This window comes from Zeus faber (assembly GCF_960531495.2).
Source record: "Zeus faber genome assembly, chromosome: 10".
Lineage (NCBI taxonomy): Eukaryota > Metazoa > Chordata > Actinopteri > Zeiformes > Zeidae > Zeus > Zeus faber.
Window position 1 is genome coordinate 33,558,793 of NC_137199.1, and position 25,074 is coordinate 33,583,866.

At 41.9% G+C, this 25,074-nt stretch overlaps 2 protein-coding genes across 3 annotated transcripts in view; one reads left to right on the top strand and one right to left on the bottom strand.

Moving 5' to 3' along the window:
* The window catches only part of slc49a3 (solute carrier family 49 member 3), an 11,200-nt gene extending 10,211 nt beyond the window's left edge, over nt 1-989 (bottom strand). For both annotated transcript variants that reach the window (XM_080008411.1, XM_080008412.1), the window contains exon 1: nt 775-989. In XM_080008411.1, the coding sequence (XP_079864537.1) occupies nt 775-969 (195 nt within the window). In that variant the 5' untranslated portion in view covers nt 970-989. The remainder of the gene's footprint in view (nt 1-774) is intronic.
* An 11,137-nt stretch (nt 990-12,126) lies between these two features.
* The window catches only part of pcgf3 (polycomb group ring finger 3), a 47,856-nt gene continuing 34,908 nt past the window's right edge, over nt 12,127-25,074 (top strand). The window contains exon 1 of the mRNA XM_080007907.1: nt 12,127-12,195. Coding sequence (XP_079864033.1) covers nt 12,181-12,195 — 15 coding nt within the window. The 5' untranslated portion in view covers nt 12,127-12,180. The remainder of the gene's footprint in view (nt 12,196-25,074) is intronic.

Here is a 25,074-nt window from a genome sequence, read left to right on the forward strand (position 1 = left end):
TAGTAGTTGTATTGTGGTACTATAGTGAAATGTCACAGTACGGTAATTGCCAAAACACTGCGGTCTATGGTATTTCAGGTATTAATGTTTTCAGCCTTTGTTTTCTGTGTATTCAAATAGTAAATGTTCTATAATAAAAATAAGTACACGTGGTGAAGCCTCTGCGACGCAGCACTGGAACGGGCTTTCAAATTCACAGGAGGCGGAATAAGGACACATGTATATTAAAATCCCACTTATTTAAGCTGGAGATGTAAACTTTCATTCACCTCATGTTGGCGATGCGCGGTAACAGACGGACACATGTTATATGTATGTAATATGTTTGTTATATGTACATGTAATAATCCATCCAATGAGTCATTCCACGAAGAAGACGTTCCGCCATCTTTGTTTGCACTCGCTCCTATGCGCGCAAATAACGTAAAGCACCGTGTCGTAAAATATTGGCGTAAAGCAGTTCTGCACGTAAACAAAGATGGCGGATGAATTAAAGTTGACACCTTCCATTTTTAAAGACCAATGTCCGTGCGCTCGGTGTCACCACCCTGCTCGCTTGATACCGCGATATACCGTTACATCTCCGATTGTAGTAGTAGTACTGCACTAGTAGTATTGTAGTAGTAATGTAATAGTAGTACTGTCGTAGTGTAGTAGTTGTACTACTGCACTGGTAGTATTGTAGTAGTAGTGCTGCAGTAGCGTAGTAGTTGTACTGTAGTAGTACTGTGGTAGTAGTAGTAGTGTAGTGGTAGTAATGTAGTAGTATTGTACCGTAGCGTTGGAGCCGTTGAGTAAACACAGTAGTAGTAGTACTATCCATCTCCTCTTGTAAACTTTGAAAAACCGCAGTTTTTCCAGCTCCCTGTTCGGTCTGACAGGAGGGTCCCGGTCCCGGCCCCGGTCCCGGGGCTCTGGTTCCTCCTGCAGCACAGCTTGGTAGTCCATCGGGCTCCGGTCACGGAGCATCGATCTGTGACTGTGTTGAATTGGAGCCTTGGAGCTGGGACTTCCTGGTGGTGCGTTCACTGAGCCGCTGGAAACCCGGACATTCCAAACCCGTGTTTCATTCATCGTTTTCTAACGTCGCAGTAAAATGTAATGAATACAGTTATAAGATTGTATTATCATAGTCCAATGAGTACTGCTGCCATGAAATAAGTCATTTTATTGAGCAATATTTATACTTCACAATGAATGTAAAGTTATAAAAGTGTAGGTGATGTTAGTGTAGAAACAAGTTGAAGGTACGAGGAATAAAGATAATAAAGAGGGGGTTGTACTGTATTGGGCTTTATGTGTACAATCCCCACATGAGTTGAAATTATGCATCGTGCAGAGGAGCCACCGCGCCCCACAAAACAAAAAACAAGAAAAACCTGACATGTTTTTGAAGGGACACAAGAACATGCAGTGGCCCACTGGGTCACCAATGCTGCAGTTCTAGTGGCCACATTCTCACAAATGGCGTCCAAGTCGACGGGCCACGTCTACGTCCAGGGGCCACGTCTACGTCCATGGGCCACGGGCCACGTCCACGGGCCAAGTCTACGTACATGGGCCACCTCTATGCGTCACGTCCACGGGCCACAGGCCATGCTTGGAGTCTAACCCGAAACACTTATTCCTTGGTTAATTTACGCCCAAAACAATTGTGCTGTCCTCAAGGTTCTATACCATATACATCACGGGTGAGGAATGGATGCACGGTCTCCCTCAGATGTACGTCTGCAAGACGCCTTAGCAATAGTCAGCAGGTGACTTCTGCTGGTCACTTGAGGTACCTGCAACGAGTGTTTGCCTATATAAATAATAATAATAATATCTAAAATATAACTTAAATAATATTAATTAGAACCATAATAATAATAACTAAAAAATATATTTAATAATAATAATAATGATAATAATAACTAAAATAACTAAAATATATCTTAAATTATAATAATAATAACTAAAATATATGTAAAAATAATGATAATAACTTAAATATATCACTATTACCCGAGGCTACATATCACCCCAACTAGTTGACGTGATGTTAATGTGAAGTTACAGGTCAGCAATATGTATTTACATGGGGACGTTCTACTTTTATTTTGACAGTTCTACACTTCACTCCCGCTTCCGCTCAGCTGTCTATCTGCCGGTTAACATGTTTAATTAATAGGAAAAACGAAAAGCACTGCACAAAAAACAAAATCGGAGCGTTTTTGAATTGGGTTTTCTCGTTTTTCGTTTTTGTTTTGAAACAGACAAAGCCTAACCCTAACCCTTTTTTTTTGCATATGAAGTACAAATTAATTCCGGGTTGTCCGACGACACCCGGACCCGATATGATCCTCTATGGGCATGCGCAACGCCACGCAGCGCCGCTCGGACCCGGCTCTTTCCGTTGAATCACGGGTCTCTCCGTGGATCCTCGGATCTTTCCGTTGCTTCTTCGGGTTCTCCGCTGCTCCTCGGGTTTTTCCGTGCGCCCTCGGGTCTCTCCGTGGATCATACGGGGTCGCTCCGTGGATCCTCGGGTCTTTCCGTTGCTTCTTCGGGTTCTCCGCTGCTCCTCGGGTTTTTCCGTGCGCCCTCGGGTCTCTCCGTGGATCATACGGGGTCGCTCCGTGGATCCTCGGGTCTTTCCGTTGCTTCTTCGGGTTCTCCGCTGCTCCTCGGGTTTTTCCGTGCGCCCTCGGGTCTCTCCGTGGACCCTCGGGTCTCTCCGTCGATTTTCGGGTCTCTCCGTGGATGCCCGGTGAGCTTCGTGCTTCTTCGCCTCTTTGTTGTACTGCGTGTGCTTGAGCCCGGACCCAGCCCGACGCCCCGCGGACCGAACCGGTCCCAGCAGGTCAGTTCTGTGCGTGTCCGTTCCGTGCGTGTCTCCCCCGCGCCGTGAGTGTGGGCGCTGCGTGGTTTGCGCTCCGTGCGCGTTTTCCTGGAGCTCGCCGCGGTGCCGCCACCGGCCGGGCCCTGCGCCGCACACCGGGACCTAGCCCGCCGGAGAGCCTGCTAGCGGTTGGCTGGTCCCGGTAGGGGTGCGGGCGGTTCGGGGCACCGGCGAAAGGCTCGGACGAGGCTCGGCTCCGGCTGTCTGCACCGGGTCTCGCTCCGGTCCTCCCCCTGCCGCCAGGAAGCTTCTGGGGGGCAGGGTGGTCCAGCACCGGCCTAGAGGCTCGACCCGGAGCGAAGTTCAGGGTTTAGACCTGGAGGATTGGGCCAGGAGGAGGGGGGGGGCAGGGGGTTTGCTGTATGGGGTGGAGGTCTGCAGGCTGCATGGGACCTGGTGGGGGTCCTGGGAGGACATGGTGGGGGTCCTGGGAGGACATGGTGGGGGTCCTGGGAGGACATGGTGGGGGTCCTGGGAGGACATGGTGGTTCCTGGGGGTCCATGGGGGACATGGTGGTTCCTAGGGGTCCTGTGAAGACACGGTGGTTCCTAGGGGTCCAAGGAGGACATTATGGTTCTTGCGGGACCTGGGGAGACATGGTAGTTCCTGGGGGACCTGGGGAGACATGGTAGTTCCTGGGGGACCTGGGGAGACATGGTAGTTCCTGGGGGACCTGGGGAGACATGGTAGTTCCTGGGGGACCTGGGGGGACATGGTGCTTCCTTCCTAACCCATGTGGGGTCATTTAGTCCTGGTTCATGTCTCACAACTGGAGAGGCTCCATAATTCTCTGGGGTGCAGGATTGAAAGTCATTGTTATGTCCTGTACCTTCTGTCTGTACCTGCACCTTCTGTCTGTACCTGCACCTTCTGTCTGTACCTGGACCTTCTGTTTGCACCTGAACTTTCTGTCCATACCTGTAACTTGTGTCTGTACCTGCACCTACTGACTGTACCTGGACCTTCTTTCTGTACCTTCTGTCCGTACCTGTAACCCATGTCTGTACCTGGATCTTCTGTCTGTACCTGTACCATATGTCTGTACCCTGGCTCTTCTGTCTGTACCGGGACCTTCTATCTGTACCTTCTGTCTGTACCTGGACCTTCTGTCTGTACCTGGACCTTCTGTCTGTACCTGAATCTTCTGTCTGTACCTGTATCTTATGTCTGTACCCTGGATCTTCTGTCTGTACCTTCTGTCTTTACCTGGACCTTATGTCTGCACCTGGACCTACTGACTGTACCGTGACCTTCTGTTTGTACCAGGACCTTCTGTCTGTACCTTCTGTCTGTACCTGGATCTTCTGTCTGTACCGGGACCTTCTGTCTGTACCTTCTGTCTGTACCTGGGCCTTCTGTCTGCACCTGGACCTACTGACTGTACTTGGACCTTCTGTCTGTACCTGTAACTTATGTCTGTACCTGGACTTACTGACTGTACCGTGGCCTTCTGTCTGTACCTGGACCTTATGTCTGCACCTGGACCTACTGACTGTACCTGGACTTCCTGTCTGTACCTAGACCTTCTGTCTCTACATTCTGTCTGTACCTGTGACCTATGCCTGCAGCTGGACCTTCTGTCTGTACCTGGACCTTCTGTCTGTACCTGGACTTACTGACTGTACCTGGACCTTCTGTCTGTACCTTCACTTACTGTACCTGTGCCTTCTGTCTATACCTTGACCTTCTATCTGTACCCGGACCTTCTGTCCATACCTGTAACTTATGTCTGTACCTGGACCTTCTCTCTGTACCGCGACCTATTGACTCTACCTTGACCTTCTGCCTGTACCTGCACCTACTGACTGTATCTGGACCTTCTGTCTGTACTTGGACCTTCTGTCAGTACCCGGACCTTCTGCTTTTACCTTGACCTTTTGTCTTTACCTGGACCTTCTGTCTACCTACTGACTGTACCTGGACCTTCTGACTGTACCTGTACCTACTGACTGTACCTGGACCTTCTGTCTGTACCAGGGGGGGGACGTTAGCTCAGGAGGTAGAGCTGGTCGTCTAGTAATCTAAAGGTTGCTGGTTCGATCCCAGGCTCCTCCTGCTAGCAGTGTCCTTGAGCAAGACACTTAACCCCTAATTGCTCCTGATGGCTGCGTCCGTCGGTGTTTGAACAATTGTAAGTCGCTTTGGATAAAAGCGTCTCCTAAATGAAATGTAATGTACCTGGACCTGGACCTTCTGTCCACACCTGGACCTTCTGTCCACACCTGTAACTTATGTCTGTACCTGGACCTTATGTCTGTACCTGGACCCATTGACTCTACCGGGACCTTCTGCGTGTACCTGCACCTACTGATTGTATCTGGACCTTTTGTCTGTACTTGGACCTTCTGTCAGTACCTGTACCTTCTGCTTGCACCTGTACCTTCTGCTTGTACCTTGACCTTTTGTCTGTACCTGGACCTTCTGTCTGTACCTGGACCTACTGACTCTACCCTATTCAAGATTCAAGAGGTTTATTCGTCACATACATTACATTACATTTAGTCATTGATCAGACGCTTTTATCCAAAGCGACTTACAATTGTTCAAAGACCGACGGACGCAGCCATCAGGAGCAATTAGGGGTTAAGTGTCTTGCTCAAGGACACTACAGCATGCTAGCAGGAGGAGCCTGGGATCCAACCAGCAACCTTTAGATGACTAGACCACCAGCTCTACCTCCTGAGCTACCATCCCCACAATACATACATACATACATACATACATACATACTTTCATACATATATGCAGTGAAATGTAATGCAACGCACCCGGTGATAACACACAATACAGTATGTCCTAGGAAAAAAAATTCTTTCTAAAAGACCAACAAACTGACTCCTAAAACGTAATACAGTAAGTCGAATACTTATAGGATAAAAATAAAAATATATAGAATAAAATAAAATACAATAAAATAAAATGAGATAAAATGGAATAGATAGAGGGAATATGCTTATGTATATGGAATAGGCAATTATGTATATACAGATATGTGACTTAAAGTGGCATGTGAATAAAGTGAGGTAGTGTTTGGGATAGTACAGCACAGTATACAACAGTACGGCACAGCAATACGGCATCACATCATATCTGTCAGTAGTTTAGTTATATATCTGTCAGTCCTTTAGTTCCATATCTCAGTAGTTTAGTTCTATATATGTCAGTAGTTTAAGCCTGTATCCTAGTAGTTTAGTTCTATATCTGTCAGTAGTTTAGTTGTATGACTGTTATTAGTGTAATGCTATATCTCAGTAGTTTAGGTCTATATCTGTGAGTAGTTTAGTTCCATATCTCAGTAGTTAAGTGCTATATCTGTGAGTAGTTTAGTTGTATATCTGTGAGTACTTTAGTGCTATATCTGTCAATTGTTAAGTTCTATATCTCAGTAATTTAGTTCTATATCTGTGAGTAGTTTAGTTATATATCTCAGTAGTTTAGTTCAATATCTGTTAGTAGGTTAGAGCTATATTTGAGTAGTTTAGGTCCATATCTCAGTAGTGTAGTGCTATATCTTCGGTAGTTTAGTACTATATCTCAGTAGTTTAGTTCTATATCTATGAGTAGTTTAGTGCTATATCTCAGTAGTTTCGGTCTATATCTCAGTATTTTAGTGCTATGTCCGAGTAATTTAGTTATATATCTCTGTAGTGTAGTTTATATCTGAGTAGTTCAGTAATACATCTCAGTTGTTTAGTGCTATATCTGTTTGTAGTTTAGGTCTATATCTGTCATTAGTTTAGTGCTATATTAGAGTAGTTCAGAACTATATCTGAGTAGTTCTGTGCTTTATCTGAAAAGTTTAGTTCTATATCCGAGTAGTTTAGTTCTATATCTGAATAGTTTAATTCTATATCTGAGTAATTTAGTTCTATATCTGAGTAGTGTAGTTTTCTATCTTGGTAGTTTAGTGCTATATCTGTCAGTAGTGTAGTCATATATCTGAGAAGTTTAGTTCTATATCTCAGTAGGTTAGTTGTATATCTGAGTAGTTTAATTCAAAATCTCGGTATTTCTATGCTGTATCTCAGTAGTTTAGTACTATATCTGAGTAATTTCATTCTAAATCTCGGTATTTCTATGCTGTATCTCAGTAGTTTAGTACTATATCTGAGTAGTTTAATTCTAAATCTCGGTATTTCTATGCTGTATCTCAGTAGTTTAGTACTATATCTGAGTAGTTTAATTCTAAATCTCGGTATTTCTATGCTGTATCTCAGTAGTTTAGTACTATATCTGAGTAGTTTAGTTCCATATGTAGGTATTTTAGCTCTATATCTGAGTAGTTCAATTCTATATCTGAGTAGTTCAATTCTATTTCTGAGTAGTTTAGTCCTATATCTGAGTAGTTTAAATCTATATCTGATTAGATTGGTGCTATATCTCTGTAGTGTAGATCCATATCTGAGTAGTTTAGTACTATATCTGAGTAGTCTAATTCTAAATCTCGGTATTTCTATGCTGTATCTCAGTAGTTTAGTACTATATCTGAGTAGTTTAGTTCCATATGTAGGTATTTTAGCTCTATATCTGAGTAGTTACCTCTATATCTGAGTAGTTTAGTCCTATATCTGAGTAGTTTAATTCTATATCTGGTTAGATTGGTGCTATATCTCTGTGGTGTTTAGTTTAGTACTATATCTGAGTATTTTAGTTCTATATCTCGGTAGTTTAGCACTATATCTCTGTAGTTTAGGTTGAAGTTTATAGTTTTGTATCTGGTTAGATTGGTTCTATATCTCTGTGGTGTTGTTCCATATCTGAGTAGTTTAGTACTATATCTGAGTATTTTAGTTCTATATCTCTGTAGTTTAGGTTGAAGTTTATAGTTTTGTACTGTATCTTAATAATTTTGGTACTATATCTGAGTAGTTACCTCTATATTCTGAGTTGTTAAGTTCTACATCTCAGTAGTGTAGTGCTATATCGTCGGTAGTTTAGTCCTATATCTCAGTAGTGCAGGGTATATTGTTGGTAGTTTAGTGCTAAATCTCAGTAGTGTAGTGCTATATCTTCGGTAGTTTAGTTCTATATCTCAGTAGTGTAGTGCTATGTCTTCGGTAGTTTAGTTCTATATCTCAGTAGTGTCGTGCTATATCTTCGGTAGTTTAGGTCTATATCTCAGTAGTGTTGTGCTATATCTTCGGTAGTTTAAGATTCAAGATTCAAGATTTTTTATTTGTCACATACATATACATACTTCCATACATATATGCAGTGAAATGTAATGCAACGCACCCGGTGATAGCACACAATATGTCCTAGGAAAAAATAGAAAATAAAATAAAAATAAAAAGTGCTATATCTCAGTAGTGTCGTGCTATATCTTCGGTAGTTAAGTGCTATATCTCAGTATTGTAGTGCTATATCTACGGTAGTATAGTTCTATATGTCAGTAGTGTAGTGCTATATCTCCGGTAGTATAGTTCTATAGTTCTATATGTCAGTAGTGTAGTGCTATATCTCCGGTAGTATAGTTCTATATGTCAGTAGTGTAGTGCTATATCTCCGGTAGTATAGTTCTATAGTTCTATATGTCAGTAGTGTAGTGCTATATCTCCGGTAGTATAGTTCTATATGTCAGTAGTGTAGTGCTATATCTTCAAAGTTTAAAGTGCTACAACACAAGGTCATTCGGTACAATTAAATTCTTGGGGCATGACAGGCAACAACTGCGTAGTGGGCATAAAAAGATAAAATAACAAGGCAACTATAAGGAGGAAAAAAAAAAAATTTTTTTTAATAAAACGAGTCGAATATAAAAAAATAAATAAAAAGTAAGAGTCAATGTTACAAATACAGGTAAGAGGTCACAGTGTATGTACATAAAATGAAATTAAGAAAAATAATCCTTAAAAGGAAACTAAAATAATTGGAACATTGTAGCAGTTCCAACAGAAATAGGTCAGGCTATTGCACAAGATATAGATATAAATATAAAGTGAAGCAGTGCCGCTGGATACGTACATGTAGTTGTGGTGATGTACATTTAATTTACACAAGTGACTACAGATGTTGCAGGTTGAGAAGCCTGATGGCATGAGGGTAAAAACTGTTGGTGAGGCTGGTCGTCCGTGCCCCGATGCTCCGGTAACGTTTGCCAGACGGAAGCAGTGTGAACAGTCCGTAGCCTGGGTGGCTGTCGTCCTTTATGACTCTCCGTGCTTTCCTAAGGCATCGTGTGCGGTAGATTCCTTGCACGGAGGGGAGGTGGCAACCAATGATGCGCTCCGCTGTCTTCACCGCCCTCTCGAGCGCCTGGCGATCGGCAACGGAGCAGCTCTCAATGGTGCATCGGCAGAAGCTGGTGAGAGTCCTGATAGACATGCCAAACTTCTTGAGTCTCCTCAGGAAGAACAGGCGCTTTTGGGCAGTTTTTATTGCCGTGTCCGATTGCCTGGACCAGGAGAGGTCATCACTGATGGACACGTGTTGCCAAGATGCTGACCTCCTCTCTGTAGGAGGACTCATCATTGTTGGAGATGAGACCCAGGATGGTGGTGTCGTCCGCAAACTTCAGGATGGGGTTGGTGCTGTGCGTGGCCACAGTCACAATCATGTGTGAACAGGGCGTACAGGAGGGGACTGAGTAGGCAGCCCTATGGGGATCCAGTGCTCAGGGTCAGTGCAGAGGAGGAGAGGTTTCCCATTCTCACCACCTGGCGTCTGCCCGTCAGGAAGTCCAGGATCCAGTTACAGAGGGAGGTGTTAAGACCCAGGATCCTGAGCTTGGGAACAAGCTTAGTGGGCACAATTGTGTTGAATGCTGAGCTGTAATCTACAAACAGCATCCTCACGTATGTGTTGCTCTTGTCCAGGTGGGAGAGGGTGGTGTGCACTGCCAGGGCGATGGTGTTGTCCGTAGATTTGTTCGGGCGATATGCAAATTGAAGGGGGTCCAGGATGTCAGGAAGGGAGGAGCAGATGTGGGTTCTGACTAGCCACTCGAAGCACTTCATGATGGTAGAGGTCAGTGCTAGGGGGCGATAGTCATTCAGGCAGGTGATGGGTTGTTTCTTTGGTACCGGGACAATGGTTGTCTGTTTGAAGCAAGTGGGGACTGTAGACTGGATCAGTGAGAGGTTGAAGATGGAGGTGAGTACCTCCGCCAGCTTGTCGGCGCACGCTCTGCCTGGAATGCCATCAGGCCCTGGAGACTTCCGAGGGTTTACTCTTTTAAGAGCTCTCCTCACGTCAGCACTAGACAGGAACAGAGTGCAGTCATCCTGGTCCTCCGCTAGCCTTGCAGCCGGGATGGTGTTGCTCGCCTCAAACCGTGCGTAGAAGGTGTTGAGCTCATCGGGAAGAGAGGCGGCTGGCTGGGCATCACTCTGGTTTCTCCCTTTATAGTCTGTGATGGTGCGCACTCCACACCACACCACATGCGTCTGGGGTTGGAATTGTGGTAGTCCGACTCCAGCTTGTCCCTGTAGGCTCTTCTGGCATCTCTGATGGCTTTCCGAAGGTCATATCTGGACATCCTCAAGGCCTCCATGTCCCCAGAGCTATAGGCGGAGGACCGTGCTCTGAGCTTAGCACAAACATCACCATTAACCCAGGGCTTCTGGTTGGGGAAAGTCCTGACCTTGATTCTCGGGACGACTTCATCAATGCACTGTAGGTTGAGATGTAGATGGCTGGAGATGTAGGCTGAGACAGAGTCTGTGTATGCATCGATGTCCCCATCAGCTGCAACACAGAACATCTGCCAGTCCATGGTTTCGAAACAGTCCTGGAGAGGGGCAGTGGATTCCTCACTCCAGCGTTGGGCTGTTCGACAAGCCGGTTTTCCTTGCTTTAATCGTTGTCTGTAGGTTGGCAGGAGAAGGATGGAGGTGTGATCCACCTTACCAAAGTAGTTGTGAATAACAATGGTCGAGAGTCTGATCCCGCCTGGTAGGAAAGTTGATATGCTGGTGATATTTAGGCAAAGCTTTCCTCATATTAGCCCTAGTCGCCACAAACAATAGAAGCTGCCTCAGGGTGAACGTTCTCCAGTCCATTGATTACTCCGTAAAGGTCCTCTAACGCGCATGTTTTATCCACCTGCGGAGGTATGTAGACTGGCGTGATTTTAGCGGAGCTGAATTCCTGCGGGAGGTAGAAGGGACAGACTTTTATAGTGAAGAGCTCCAGGTCCGGAGAGCAGTGTTTTGAAAGTACTGATATATTCGAACCCCAGCGAGAGTTAACCATAATGCAGTTAACCCCACCGCCTCTGCGTTTACCCAACTCTGTTGTTCTGTCGTGCCAGTAAATGGAAAATCCTGCCGGAGTAACAGCAGATTCCGGCACCGTTGCATCCAGCCAGGTTTCTGTGAACGCCAGCACACAACAGTTTGTGATGTCCCGCTGGAAGTTAATCTGTGCGTGTAATTCGTTCATTTTATTGTCCAGGGATTGAACATTTGCCAGTAAAATGCTCGGTAGCTGCGGGTTGCAGTATCTCGTCCGAGATCTGCATAGAATTCCGGCACATTTGCCTCTTCTCTTTCTCTTCCGCCGGCGTATTGGTAAACACAGCGGTACTCCGGTAAGTTGCTAAAAAGTACGTATTAAGTGTCAAACGGACGTCCAGGAGTGCTTGTCGTTCATATTGTAAGAACGACAAAAATAAGAACGATACAAATAATAATAAACACAAAACTACGAGTTGAATGCAGAGCCATTACCGGTACGCCCATACTACGGTGCACCCGGAGGTAGCGCATCTTCGGTAGCATAGTTCTATATCTCAGTAGTGTAGTGCTATATCTTCGGTAGTTTAGTGCTATATCTCAGTAGTGTAGTGCTATATCTTCCTCTTCCTGTTGGTGAGATAGGAAGGGGGCGCACAGAGAGCAGTGTTCTATTCACACATGTAAAAATATATTTATGATTCTTCTCATTTATAATTCATCATTGAGATGTTATCCTTGTGCATTTTCTAAGATTGTGCTTTACCCTGTTATTGTAATAAACACTGACTGACAGAAAAATAAATAAAAAAAAACGACTACTGGAATTGAAGAATCTCAGTCGACTGATGGGTTTCCGACTGATGGTTGGAATTGTCGACATTCAGGGGCCAGCCCTAGTTGTATGGATAACAGGCAGATGGATTGTTGAACGAATAGATGGATGAGGCTTCTTCCTCTTTATCTGCAAAGTGTCTTTTCATATTGATACTGATGTTTTGTTGGTGTAGTGAAGTTCTGATCCCGTCTCCCCTCCCCGCAGGCCCGATGAGAGGCGGTCCATGATGTGGAGTTAGCAACGTCGCCCCCATCAGGAACGCTCGTGGGTTTGACACCGGCAGCTCATGGCGGCGCTAGGGGTAAGTCCAGACCAGAACCCTCAACCCAGGACCCCAAAAGCTGAATCCTGAACCCAGGAGCAAGACCGGGTTCTGGGTTCAAAAGGCCCTGCAAGGTTTATTAAATTTGGTTGAGTGGTTCACAACTCTCTACATACTTCTTGGAACTTATGGAATACTTCCATTGCTATTATAATTGCTTGGTAAAATTTCTCTGAATTTTCCAGGCTAAAACTATTTGAAACAGAAGAACGGCAGAAGTAACGAACACGGTTACATCTTGTTTGGACCGGTATGTCACAAACTCCTCGTGGTTCAACTTTCATCCAAATCGATCCACTTACGGAGCAGAAATAACCGAAAAACCGATAAAATTTGACCCCAAGTAACCAGGTGGTTGTGTGTCACGGACACAATAATGTTCTCAAACAAAATGAACAAGATGAGATTTACAGTAAGACACTTCATGTCGTCATCGTACTATTTGCTATAAATGTACAGGTTCTGGTTCAGAATGTACATTGGACCGTGCGTGTCCAGTGTGCGGTGTAAACTCTCTGTAGTCACTCTTTAGTGGTTAGGGATTTCAAACTTAACAAAACACGTAAACAGTACATTTACATGTATATTTATGTACTATAATACCTGGTAGATGTCTGTGGATCTGTTCGATTGATATTTTATCTCTTTGGTCCCATTACTTTGCCGGATTTATGAAAAAATACACAAAAACATGAATCCACAAAAACTCATGACCACGTCCTATAGAATCCACTCGCTCTGTGACTATGGGAATAAGTGATGCGTTCAAGATCCAGTAAGGCATCGAAAAACTAGAAGCCATGATATGATACTCACAGAAATACCACAACCTTTTTCGTATTTCATGGAAAACGTAACTTGTTGAAAATTGAATCCAAGGAAAGAAGTCACCACTAAAATTACGTAAGTTTGATTACCCTTATATTTATATATACAATATATATCATTATAATTGTATTGTTATTATGATTATTATTATAAATGTTGTTGTTGTTATTATTATGATTGTTATTATTGTTATGGGTCCAGCCCACAGGGCAGGATTCCCTATTGTAATTATTAGGGTTTTTATTATTCTCTGAATTTTTGTGCTTAATGTGTCCGGATCAGGACTATCGCCCAAGCTACGCACATGGTTACAGTGTCCTTAGAACCGATACGTCGCAAACAATGAAATACCAACGGAATTTGACCCAAAGTAGCCAAATGTACGTGCCTCACTGACACAGTAACGTTCGTAAACTAATGGAGCAAGATGAGTTTGTAGAGTAAGACGCTTTGTGACGTCGTCAGTCCAATTCATTATAAATGTGCAGGTTGTGGCTATGAACACTCATTTGCGTCATGCAGGTGTGTGGTGGAGACTCCATTGCTCTGTCGTGGTTAAAGGTTGCAATCAAGGGGTGTGCGTGTATGTACCTTCTTACCTGGTTGAGGTTTGCAGGGATGTTTGATTGATGTTTTATCTCTTTGGTCTTTTTGTAAATGAAGACATTGTATTCGGATCTAACCCCGTTTTTGATGTCGCGTGTTCCTCCTTACTTTGCCGGATTTACGGAAGTCGCAAGATACAAAATCTGCAAATCCATGATGACATCATATTCTCAGAATGAATCGTTAAAATAATATCCTGAAAATTGTAAATAATCACGTTAAAACGTCAACTGTTTTCCGGTTTCATGGTATTGTAACCCATTTAAAAACTTGGACACGAAAAAACATTAATCCACTGAAAGTCGTCACCACGTCAAGTAAAAACCTATGAGAAACAAAAAAAACATAAAAAAAAAAAAAAATGTTGAAATTATATCTATGAAAAAAGTGAATGTAGATGAGAAGCCTTTAAATATAAGTTTTGATTCCCCGTACGGTGTTAGGGTTAGGCTCATCAGGATGATTCACAGTTTGGAGACTCCAGGAACAAGCAGTGTGCTGCTGTTAGTTTAACAGCAGTTCTTAAAAGCAAGATCCAGAATGTCTGCACATGGACACAAAATGAACTAGATGATGTTTTGATTAAAGGAAATTATCTTTATCAGGAGCTGAAAAGGTCTGGAAGAATAAATGATAATGTTCGGGGAAGAGATTATATCGCAATAACAGAATTGCCGACAAACGATGTTTCATACAACATTCCAAATAACATGCAGAGCGGTTTACTGACTGTATTGGTGTAGATCACTATGACTGCGTTGTATAATAGAGCTATGCCAATTGATAGAGCACTTACGAAATCACGGTTAAATAATGATGATGCATGTTTATTAACTATTTCTGGTAAAATATGTGCAATGATCAAGCAGGGATCGTGGTATGCAGTTGTTGATTCACATGCAAGGAGCAAAATTGGGCTGCATGAGTATGACTCACCAACTAGTTCTGTATCTTACTACAACAACATAGAATCTGTCTGTTGTCATTTCTGTGACAGTAATAATTCATTCTGACAAACTCAACCAGTATTTGAAATCACCAGAATACAGACAGATGTTATTGACACACAACGACAAGATCCAGTAAGTGAATACTATGTGGACTAGAAATATGGGCTAGAAATATCTAGAAATACTACATCAGACTTCTTTAATGTTATTATGGTATGTAGGCTACAATCCAGACTGTTATGCGGTTGTGTTAACGGGAAGCTCACACATGGACCCAACGGAATTGTCGCTTATGCATTAACCCCCCAGTTCTGAATTGATCTTACTGACTTGAGTTGTATTGAAGGAAGTTGCAGCCCTCGGACCACAAAGACATGTAGGTTACATTTTCTATTCACGTGGTTAACATGTATTTTCAAACAATTTTAAATGATGTACTTCATTTAAATTCAAGCCTTACTTGTTGTGAAATAACTTATAACTATCAATGATGTCATCATCAGGTTGGAGAAATCCATGTTAAACTCATGAAGACAAGATTGTCAACCAAAATACTGAATGTTGGCGGAGAAAGCAGGGAATTACTGGAGTGCTACGTGGGTGACATGACGATGGGAATGAAGCTTTTGGAAAGAAAAAATGAAACGTGACCAAAGGACGATCGTACACAATGAAGAGGCTGAAGATTCTGTATCAGAACGACTGTATGTATCTGACCAAGAACACCATCATTCTACGGAGATCACAGAGAACCAGACATGAAACTCCCTGAGCAGGAAGTGTTAGAAATAGTTTGTATCATAACATCCACTCGTTTGACAAACAAACATGGATGTGCTAAGTGTAGAGACGTCAAGAAAGTTTTAACACTGACCATGAAGACCACGCCCTGTTAAGGTTGGAACAGATTCCAACTCAAACATAAATACAAGTGCAGCATGAGTGGAATGTAGAAGTTACCCATGATGCAATGCAACATAACATGGATGTTACAGTAACTAGTGTGTCATACAGTGTACCTGGTACACAATTATCCACTTAATCACACATTTTTCATCCATCCAGCGACATTTTGTCACAGGAGGCTCCGTCCGTGTCAGCTACACCAACACCACCATGGTGACTGATATTACCAAAGTAGAAAAAATGGTAAAAACACAACGTGAAGGTTAATCATTTCTTTATTTACCTTTGTGAAGATGGCTTACTAAGCTGTCTTAATAAAAATGAGCTTCCAGAACATTGTCTTGTTGTGTTAAACAACTACGTATAACACGGTGTTTATAAACACTGTTTTATTTGACAACTTCACTTAGGTTGTAAATTTCTTTTCCCCCTTTTTCGGAATTACTGGAGATTTAATAATACACAATCATTACATGTTGTATGATATTTATTAATACTGTGGAGTTTTGTTTGGCTGTTTTGTCCAGATGTTTTGAGAACTGTTCAATAAAACAATTATCTGACCTGTCCTGTCATCTTTTCTCCAAATTTCCCAATGCACTTTACTTTACAAATAATAGAGGGTTTGTTTTAAATATGTTCAACTCATCTAACCATTTTACAATCACAAGTGAATCATCGGAAATTTTGTAATTAGTGTCAATATAAAAAGATGTGTTTTCAAAGTGTATTATGCCCAAATTATTAACAATTTGTCCAGCAGGACAAATTTGGGTCGGAATCAGAGTTAATTTGTGAACTTGGGTGATTTGATCCCGGATTTCTGAAAATCTGTAAAACGTAATACACAACTAACACGACTAAAATGGACCCCGTGTATTGTAAAATTCTCTGAATTTTGAAATATAAAACTCTGGAAAACAACAACGGCAGAACCTACGAACACAGTTGGTAGGCACATCTGGGGCAGAAATTTGTGAAAAACCAAAACTTTACATTACATTACATTACATTACATTGATCAGACGCTTTTATCCAAAGCGACTTACAATTATTCAAACAGCGACGGACGCAGCCATCAGGAGCAATTAGGGGTTAAGTGTCTTGCTCAAGGACACTACAGCATGCTAGCAGGAGGAGCCTTGGATCGAACCAGCAACCTTTATTCAGCTGGCTCTGCTTGACTGACTGACACACCACTATTCTTAAACAAAATGAATGAGACAATATTTACAGTAAGACGCTTTATGACATCATATTATTTAGTACAATTGTGCAGGTTCTGGTCCAGAATGTACATTTGCACTGTGTCCAGTGTGCGGTGTAGACTCCTTCACTCTGTAGTGGTTAGAGATTACAAACTATACGTTTACGTGTGTATTTATGTACTTTCTTACCTGGTAGATGTCTGTGGATCTGTTTGATTGATATTTCATCTCTTTGGTCCCCAATACTTTTCTAGATTCATGAAAAATACGAAAAACAATAGGTCCACAAAAACGCATAACTACGTCAAGTCGAATCCACTGAAATGTGCGACTGAGTGATGCGTTCAAGATCCAGCGAGGGGTCGGAACAATAGCAGCCGTGAAATGGCAATTACTCACAGAAATACCACAAAGTTTTTCGTATTTCATGGAAATGTAACTTATTGAAAATTGAATCCAAGGAAAGAAGTCACCACTTAATTACTCAAGTTCGATTACCTTCGTAAACCTCCATAAATACCTCACTTCAAACATGTGACATGAACAGCGAAACGTACAGCAGAGAAACAACCATGTGACACAAAAAGCCAATCGTACGGCTGGAGTGCCGGTGCTTTCTCCGCCCTGCAGCACGCAGGGACGGGGATGAGGCCCCCCAGAGCTGACGTGGCGGGTCTTCCTAAAACGCCAATTTGAACTGGAACTCGCACTCCTCCCAACACGAGCCCCGCTAAAGGATAGCGATGAAAGAAAGAATCCGCGGAAGGAGAGAGTCCCTTGGTCTGCTCCAAATGTCCCTGCATATAATCACAGGGCACAGATTTGTGAGCCTTGGAAACCTGTAATGCCCACCTCATATGACTGAACTGGACCCCCTTTATTGTTGCCTGCAGCAACCACATTATTATGATTATTATTATTATTATTAACCTGCTACTGAGTCAGTTATTCAGTCAGGCATTCAGTCAGTCAGCTATTCAGTTAGTTATTCAGTCAGTGAGTCAGTCAATTATTTAGTCAGTCTGTCAGTTATTTATTCAGTCAATTAGTTATTCAGTCAGTCAGTTATTCAGTTATTTAGTCACTTATCCAGTCAGTTAGTTATTCAGTCGGTCAGTTATTCAGTCTGTCAGTTATTCATTTATTCAGTCAGTCAGTTAATCATTCAGTCAGTTATTCAGTTAGTTATTCAGTCAGTTAGTTATTAAGTCAGTCAGTTATTCTGTCAGTCAGTTATTTAGTTAGTTATTCAGTCAGTTAGTTATTCAATCATTCAATTATTCTGTCAGTCAGTTTTTCAGTAAGTCAGTTATTCAGTTAGTTATTCAGTCAGTCATTTATTCAGACAGTCAGTCAGTTATTCCGTTAGACTGGCAGTCATTCCGTCAGGCAGTCAGTCAGTTATTCAGTCAGTCAGTTATTCAGTCAGTCAGTTATTCTGTCGGTCAGTTATTCAGTTAGTTATTCAGGCAGTCATTTATTCAGTCAGTCAGTCAGTTATTCAGTTGGACAGGCAGTCAGCTGTTCAGTCACTTATTTAGTCAGTCAGTTATTCAGACAGTTATTCACTCAGGCAGTCAGTCAGTTAATCAGTCAGCTATTCATTCAGTCAGTCCATTATTCAGTCCGTTTTTCATTCGGTCAGTCAGTCGGTTAGTTATTCAGTCAGTCAATTATTCTGTCAGTCACTTAATCAGTTAGTCAGTTATTCCGTCAGTCAGATATTCATTCAATCAGTCCTTCATTAAGAAAGTGAGTCAGTTATTCAGTCAGTTAGTTATTCAGCTAGTCAGTCAGGTATTCAGTCAGTCAGTAATTCAGCTATAAAGTCAGTCAGTTAGTTATTCACTTAGTTATTCAGTTAATCGGCCAGTCAGTTATTCAGCTATGAGGTCAGTCAGTCAGTTAGTTATTCACTTAGTCAGTAATTCAAATAATCTGTGAGTCTGTAATTCAGTCAGTCAGTTATTCTGTCAATCAGTTATTCAGTGAGTCAGTCAATTATTCAGTCAGCGAGGCAGTCAGTCAGTTTTTCAGTTAGACAGGCAGTCGGCTATTCAGAGAGTTATTCAGTCAATTTTTTAGTCAGTCAATCTGTCAGTTATTCATGCAATAACTTTGTTATTTAGTCAGTTATTCAGTCAGTCAGTCAGTTATGCAGTCAGTCAGTCAGTTATTCAGTCAGTTACCCACCTATTCAGTCAGTTATTCAGTCAGTCAGGTATTCAGTCAGTCAGTTATTCAGCTATAAAGTCAGTCAGTCAGTTAGTTATTCCCTTAGTCAGTTATTCACTTAATCTCAGTCAGTTATTCAGTCAGTCAGTCAGCTATTAAGTCATTCAGTTATTCTGTGAGTCAGTAATTCAGTCAGTCAGTTATTCTGTCAATCAGTTAATCTGTCAGTCAGTTATTCAGTTAGATATTCTGTCAGTCAGTTATTCAGTTAGACAGGCAGTCAGCTATTCAGACAGTTATTCAGTCAATTATTTAGTCAGTCAATGTGTCAGTTATTCATTCAATCAGTTATTCTGTCAGTCAGTTATTCAGTTAGACAGGCAGTCAGCTATTCAGACAGTTATTCAGTCAATTATTTAGTCAGTCAATGTGTCAGTTATTCATTCAATCAGTTATTCTGTCAGTCAGTTATTCAGTTAGTCAGGCAGTCAGCTATTCAGACAGTTATTCAGTCAATTATTGAGTCAGTCAATCTGTCAGTTATTAATTCAGTCCCTTGTTATTTAGTAAGTTATTCAGTCAGTCAGTTATTCAGTCAGTCAGTCAGTTATTCACTTATTCAGTCAGTTACCCACGTATTCAGTCAGTTATTCAGTCAGACAGTTATTCAGTTGGGCAGTCAGTCAGTCAGGCAGTCAGCTATTCAGTCAATTATTTTGTCAGTCAGTCAGTTATTCAGTCAGACAGTCAGTTATTCAGTCCATTATTCAGGTATTCAGTCATTTATTCAGTTTGGCTGTCAGTCAGGCAGTCAGCTATTCAGTCTGTCAGTTATTCATTTAGTCAGTCAGGTATTCAGTCAGTTATTCAGTCAGTTATCCAGTCAGTTGGGTAGTTTTTCAGTCAGTTATTTAGTCAGTCTGCTATTCAGCTATTCAGTCAGTCAGTTATTCAAAAGTTTTTCAGTTAGTTAGTCAGTTATTGTGTTGGTCAGGTATTCAGTTAGTTATACAGTCAAACAGTTATTCAATCAGTCAGTTATCCTGTCCGTCAGTTTTTCAGTTACTTATTCAGTCAGTCAGTTATTAAGTTAGACAGGCAGTCATTCAGTCAGTCGGTCAGTTATTTGGGCAGTTATTCACTCAGGCAATCAGTCAGTCAGTTATTCAATGTTCACTGTTGTCACTGAAGCATGTCAAGTCAATGAAATACTTCATACAACAAGTCAGTCAGTAAGTAATTCGGTCAGTTATCCAGTCAGTCGGTTAGTTATTCAGTCAGTTATTCAGGCAGTTATTCGCTCAGGCAGTCAGTCAGTTACTCAGTCAGTTATTCATTCAATCAGTCCGTTATTCATTAAGTTATTCATTCAGTCAGTTATTCAGTCAGTCAGTTATTCTGTTGGTCAGTTATTCAGTCTGTTATGCAGTTAGTTATTCAGTCAGTCAGTTATTCAGTCAGTCAGTTATGCAGTCAATCAGTCAGTCAGTTATTCAGTCAGTCAGTCGTTATCCAGTCAGTTATTCAGTCAGTCAGTTATTCAGTCAGTCAGTCAATCAGTTAGTCAGTTAGTCAGTCAGTCAGTTATTCTGTCAGCCAGTCAGCTATTCAGGCAGTTTTTCAGTTAGTCAGTAAGTCAGTCAGTCAGTCATCCAGTAATTCAGTCAGTTATTCGGTCAATCAGTCAGCTATTCAGTCAGTTATTCAGTCAGTCACTCAGTCAGTTATTCAGTCAGTCCGTTAATCAGTCCGTTATTCAGTCAGTTATTCAGTTAGTAATTCAGTCAGTCAGTTACTCCGTCAGTTATTCAGTTATTCAGTCCGTTATTCAGTCAGTTCATTTATTCAGTCAGCTAGTTAGTTATTCAGTTAGTCAGTTATTCAGTCAGTCAGCTATTCAGTCAGTCCGTTAGTCAGTTATTCAGTTAGTAATTCAGTCAGTCAGTTATTCCGTGAGTCAGTTATTCATTCAGTCAGTCAGTTATTCAGTCAGTTACTCAGGCAGTCAGTTATTCAATCAGTCAGTTATTCAGCCAGTCAGTCAGTTACTTCATCAGTTTTTCAGTTATTTAGTCAGTTATTCATTCAGTTAGGCAGTCAGTCAGTCAGCTATTCGGTCAGTCATTCAGTCAGTCAGCTATTCAGTCAGTTATTCAGTCAGTTACTCAGTTATACAGTCAGTCAGTCATTCAGTCAGTTATTCAATCAGTCAGTCAGCTATCCAGTCAGTCAGTCAGTTATTCGGTCAGTTAGTCAGTCAGTTGGTCAGTTATTCAGTCAGTTAGTCAGTCACCCAGTTATTCAGTCCGTCAGTCAGCTTTCCAGTCAGTCGGTCAGTTATTCGGTCAGTTAGTCAGTCAGTTATTTGGTCAGTTATTCAGTCAGTCAGTCAGTCATCTAGTAATTCAGTCACTCAGTCAGTTAGTCAGTCAGTCCGTTAATCAGTCCGTTATTCAGTCCGTTATTCAGTCCGTTATTCAGTTAGTAATTCAGTCAGTCAGTTACTCCGTCAGTTATTCAGCTATTCAGTCCGTTATTCAGTCAGTTCATTTATTCAGTCAGCCAGTTAGTTATTCAGTTAGTCAGTTATTCAGTCAGTTAGGCAGTCAGTCAGCTATTCAGTCAGTCCGTTAGTCAGTTATTCAGTTATTCATTCAGTCAGTCAGTTATTCAGTCAGTTACTCAGTCAGTCAGTTATTCAATCAGTCAGTTATTCAGCCAGTCAGTCAGTTACTTCATCAGTTTTTCAGTTATTTAGTCAGTTATTCATTCAGTTAGGCAGTCAGTCAGTCAGCTATTCAGTCAGTCAGTCATTCAGTCAGTCAGCTATTCAGTCAGTCAGTCAGTTATTCAGTCAGTTACTCAGTTATTCAGTCAGTTAGTCAGTCACCCAGTTATTCAGTCAGTCAGTCAGCTATCCAGTCAGTCAGTCAGTTATTCGGTCAGTTAGTCAGTCAGTTATTTGGTCAGTTATTCAGTCAGTCAGTCATCCAGTAATTCAGTCAGTTATTCAGTTATTCGGTCAATCAGTCAGCTATTCAGTCAGTTATTCAGTCAGTTACTTAGTTATACAGTCAGTCAGTTATTCAGTCAGTCAGCTATTCAGTCAGTTATTCGGTCAGTCAGTCAGTCAGTTATTCGGTCAGTCAGTTATTTGGTCAGTTATTCAGTCAGTTAGTCAGTCACCCAGTTATTCAGTCAGTCAGTTATTCAGTTATGCAGTCAGTCAGTTAGTCATTCAGTCAGTCAGTCCGTTATCCAGTTAGTAATTCAGTGAGTCAGTTATGCAGTCAGTTATTCAGCTAGTCAGTCAGTCGGTTATTCAGCTAGTCAGTCAGTTATTCAGTCAGTCAGTTAGTTAATCAGTTAGTCAGTTAGTCAGTCAGTTATTCTGTCAGTCAGTCAGCTATTCAGGCAGTTTTTCAGTCAGTTAGTCAGTCAGTAAGTCAGTCAGTCAGCTATTCAGGCAGTTTTTCAGTCAGTCACTCAGTCAGTTATTCAGTCAGTCCGTTAATCAGTCTGTTATTCAGTCAGTTATTCAGTTAGTAATTCAGTCAGTCAGTTACTCCGTCAGTTATTCAGCTAGTCAGTCCGTTATTCAGTCAGTTCATTTATTCAGTCAGCCAGTTAGTTATTCAGTTAGTCAGTTATTCAGTCAGTTAGGCAGTCAGTCAGTTTTTCCGTGAGTCAGTTATTCATTCAGTCAGTCTGTTATTCAGCCAGTTACTCAGTCAGTTATTCAGCTAGTCAGTCCGTTATTCAGTCAGTTCATTTATTCAGTCAGCCAGTTACTCAGTCAGTTATTCAGTCAGTCCGTTAGTCAGTTATTCAGTTAGTAATTCAGTCAGTCAGTTATTCTGTGAGTCAGTTATTCATTCAGTCAGTTATTCAGTCAGTTACTCAGTCAGTTATTCAGCCAGTCAGTCAGTTACTTCATCAGTTTTTCAGTTATTCAGTCAGTTAGGCAGTCAGTCTGTCAGCTATTCAGTTAGTCAGTCAGTCATTCAGTCAGCTATTCAGTCAGTTACTCAGTTATACAGTCAGTTATTCAGTCAGTCAGTCAGCTATCCAGTCAGTCAGTCATTTTTTCGGTCAGTTAGTCAGTCAGTTATTTGGTCAGTTATTCAGTCAGTTAGTCAGTCACCCAGTTATTCAGTCAGTCAGTTAGTCATTCAGTCAGTCAGTCCGTTATCCAGTTAGTAATTCAGTCAGTCAGTTATGCAGTCAGTTATTCAGCTAGTCAGTCAGTCAGTTATTCAGCTAGTCAGTCAGTTATTCAGTCAGTCAGTCAGTTAGTTAATCAGTTAGTCAGTCAGTTATTCTGTCAGTCAGTCAGCTATTCAGGCAGTTTTTCAGTCAGTTAGTCAGTAAGTCAGTCAGTCAGCTATTCAGGCAGTTTTTCAGTCAGTTAGTCAGTCAGTCAGTCAGTCATCCAGTAATTCAGTCAGTTATTCAGTTATTCGGTCAATCAGTCCGTTATTCAGTCAGTTATTCAGTGAGTAATTCAGTCAGTCAGTTACTCCGTCAGTTATTCAGCTAGTCAGTCCGTTATTCAGTCAGTCAGTTATTCAGTCAACCAGTTATTCCGTGAGTCAGTTATTCAATCAGTCAGTCAGTTATTCAGTCAGTTACTCAGTCAGTCAGCTATTCAATCAGTCAGTTATTCAGCCAGTCAGTCAGTTATTTCGTCAGTTTTTCAGTTATTTAGTCAGTTATTCAGTCAGTCAGTCAACTATTCAGTCAGTCAGCTATTCAGTCAGTCAGTTATTCAGTCAGTCAGTCAGTTATTAAGTTATGTAGTCAGTCAGTTATCCAGTTATACAGTCAGTCAGTTATACAGTCAGTCAGTCAGCTATTCAGTCAGTCAGTCATTCAGTCAGTTAGTCAGTTATTTAGTCAGTTAGTCAGTCACCCAGTTATTCAGTCAGTCAGTTATTCAGTTATGCAGTCGGTCAGTTAGTCATTCAGTCAGTCAGCTATTCAGTCAGTCAGTTATTCAGTCAGTTATACAGTCAGTCAGTTATACAGTCAGTCAGTCAGCTATTCAGTCAGTCAGTCATTCAGTCAGTTAGTCAGTTATTTAGTCAGTTAGTCAGTCACCCAGTTATTCAGTCAGTCAGTTATTCAGTTATGCAGTCGGTCAGTTAGTCATTCAGTCAGTCAGCTATTCAGTCAGTCAGTTATTCAGTCAGTTATACAGTCAGTCAGTCATTCAGTCAGTCAGCTATTCAGTCAGTCAGTCAGTCATTCAGTCAGTCAGTCAGCTATCCAGTCAGTCAGTCAGTCATTCGGTCAGTTAGTCAGTCAGTTTTTTAGTCAGTTAGTCAGTCACCCAGTTATTCAGTCACCCAGTTATTTAGTCAGTCAGTTATTCAGTTATGCAGTCATTCAGTCAGTTAGTCATTCAGTCAGTCAGCTATTCAGTCAGTCAGTTATTCAGTCAGTCTGTTATTCAGTCAGTCAGTCAGTTATTCAGTCAGTTATTCAGTCAGTCAGTTTGATTTTCAGTCAGTCAATAAGTTATTGAGTCAGTCAGTACGTTACTCAGTCAATTATAAAGTCCAAGTGTGGAGAATGACGATTTTTCCTTGGACTTCTGAGACAAGGGACTACGCCAGTAGCCCTTGGTTAAATCCAGTGTCGTGAAAAAACAAGCTGTACCTAACAGGTCGAGAAGTTCACCGACCCGGGGCATCGGGGAGGCGTCGAACCTGGACACTGCGTTCACCCTTCGGTAGTCCACGCGGAACCGGACTGACCGATCAATCTTACCCAGCAACACGATGGGACTAGACCAGTCACCAACACTAATACCTTGTCTTCCGGTGCAAATTGTCTGAGTCCAGCGCACCGGTTGTATAAGAGGCGCTGACGTTCCTGAGCCCGGAGCATATTCTCCCGTGATAACGGCGAATCAGCGCTTGTAACTTTGCTCTCAGGTTCATAACATACTGTATTTCATTCTTACTGGTGCTAGGACGTTCCTCCCAGTTTTCTTCAATTAGGTCTAGTGCCCCTGGTGCTTCTGGGTACCGGGTGGCATAACCCACTCGGACTAACACAAAACGATACCCACGGGCACTGCGGTCTAACGGCCCGATGAAGTCCATACCGAGTCTTTTGAACAGGACATCAACTGGGGGGAGGGGCCTCAACTGCACTCTTGGTGTAGCTGGAGTGTTGAC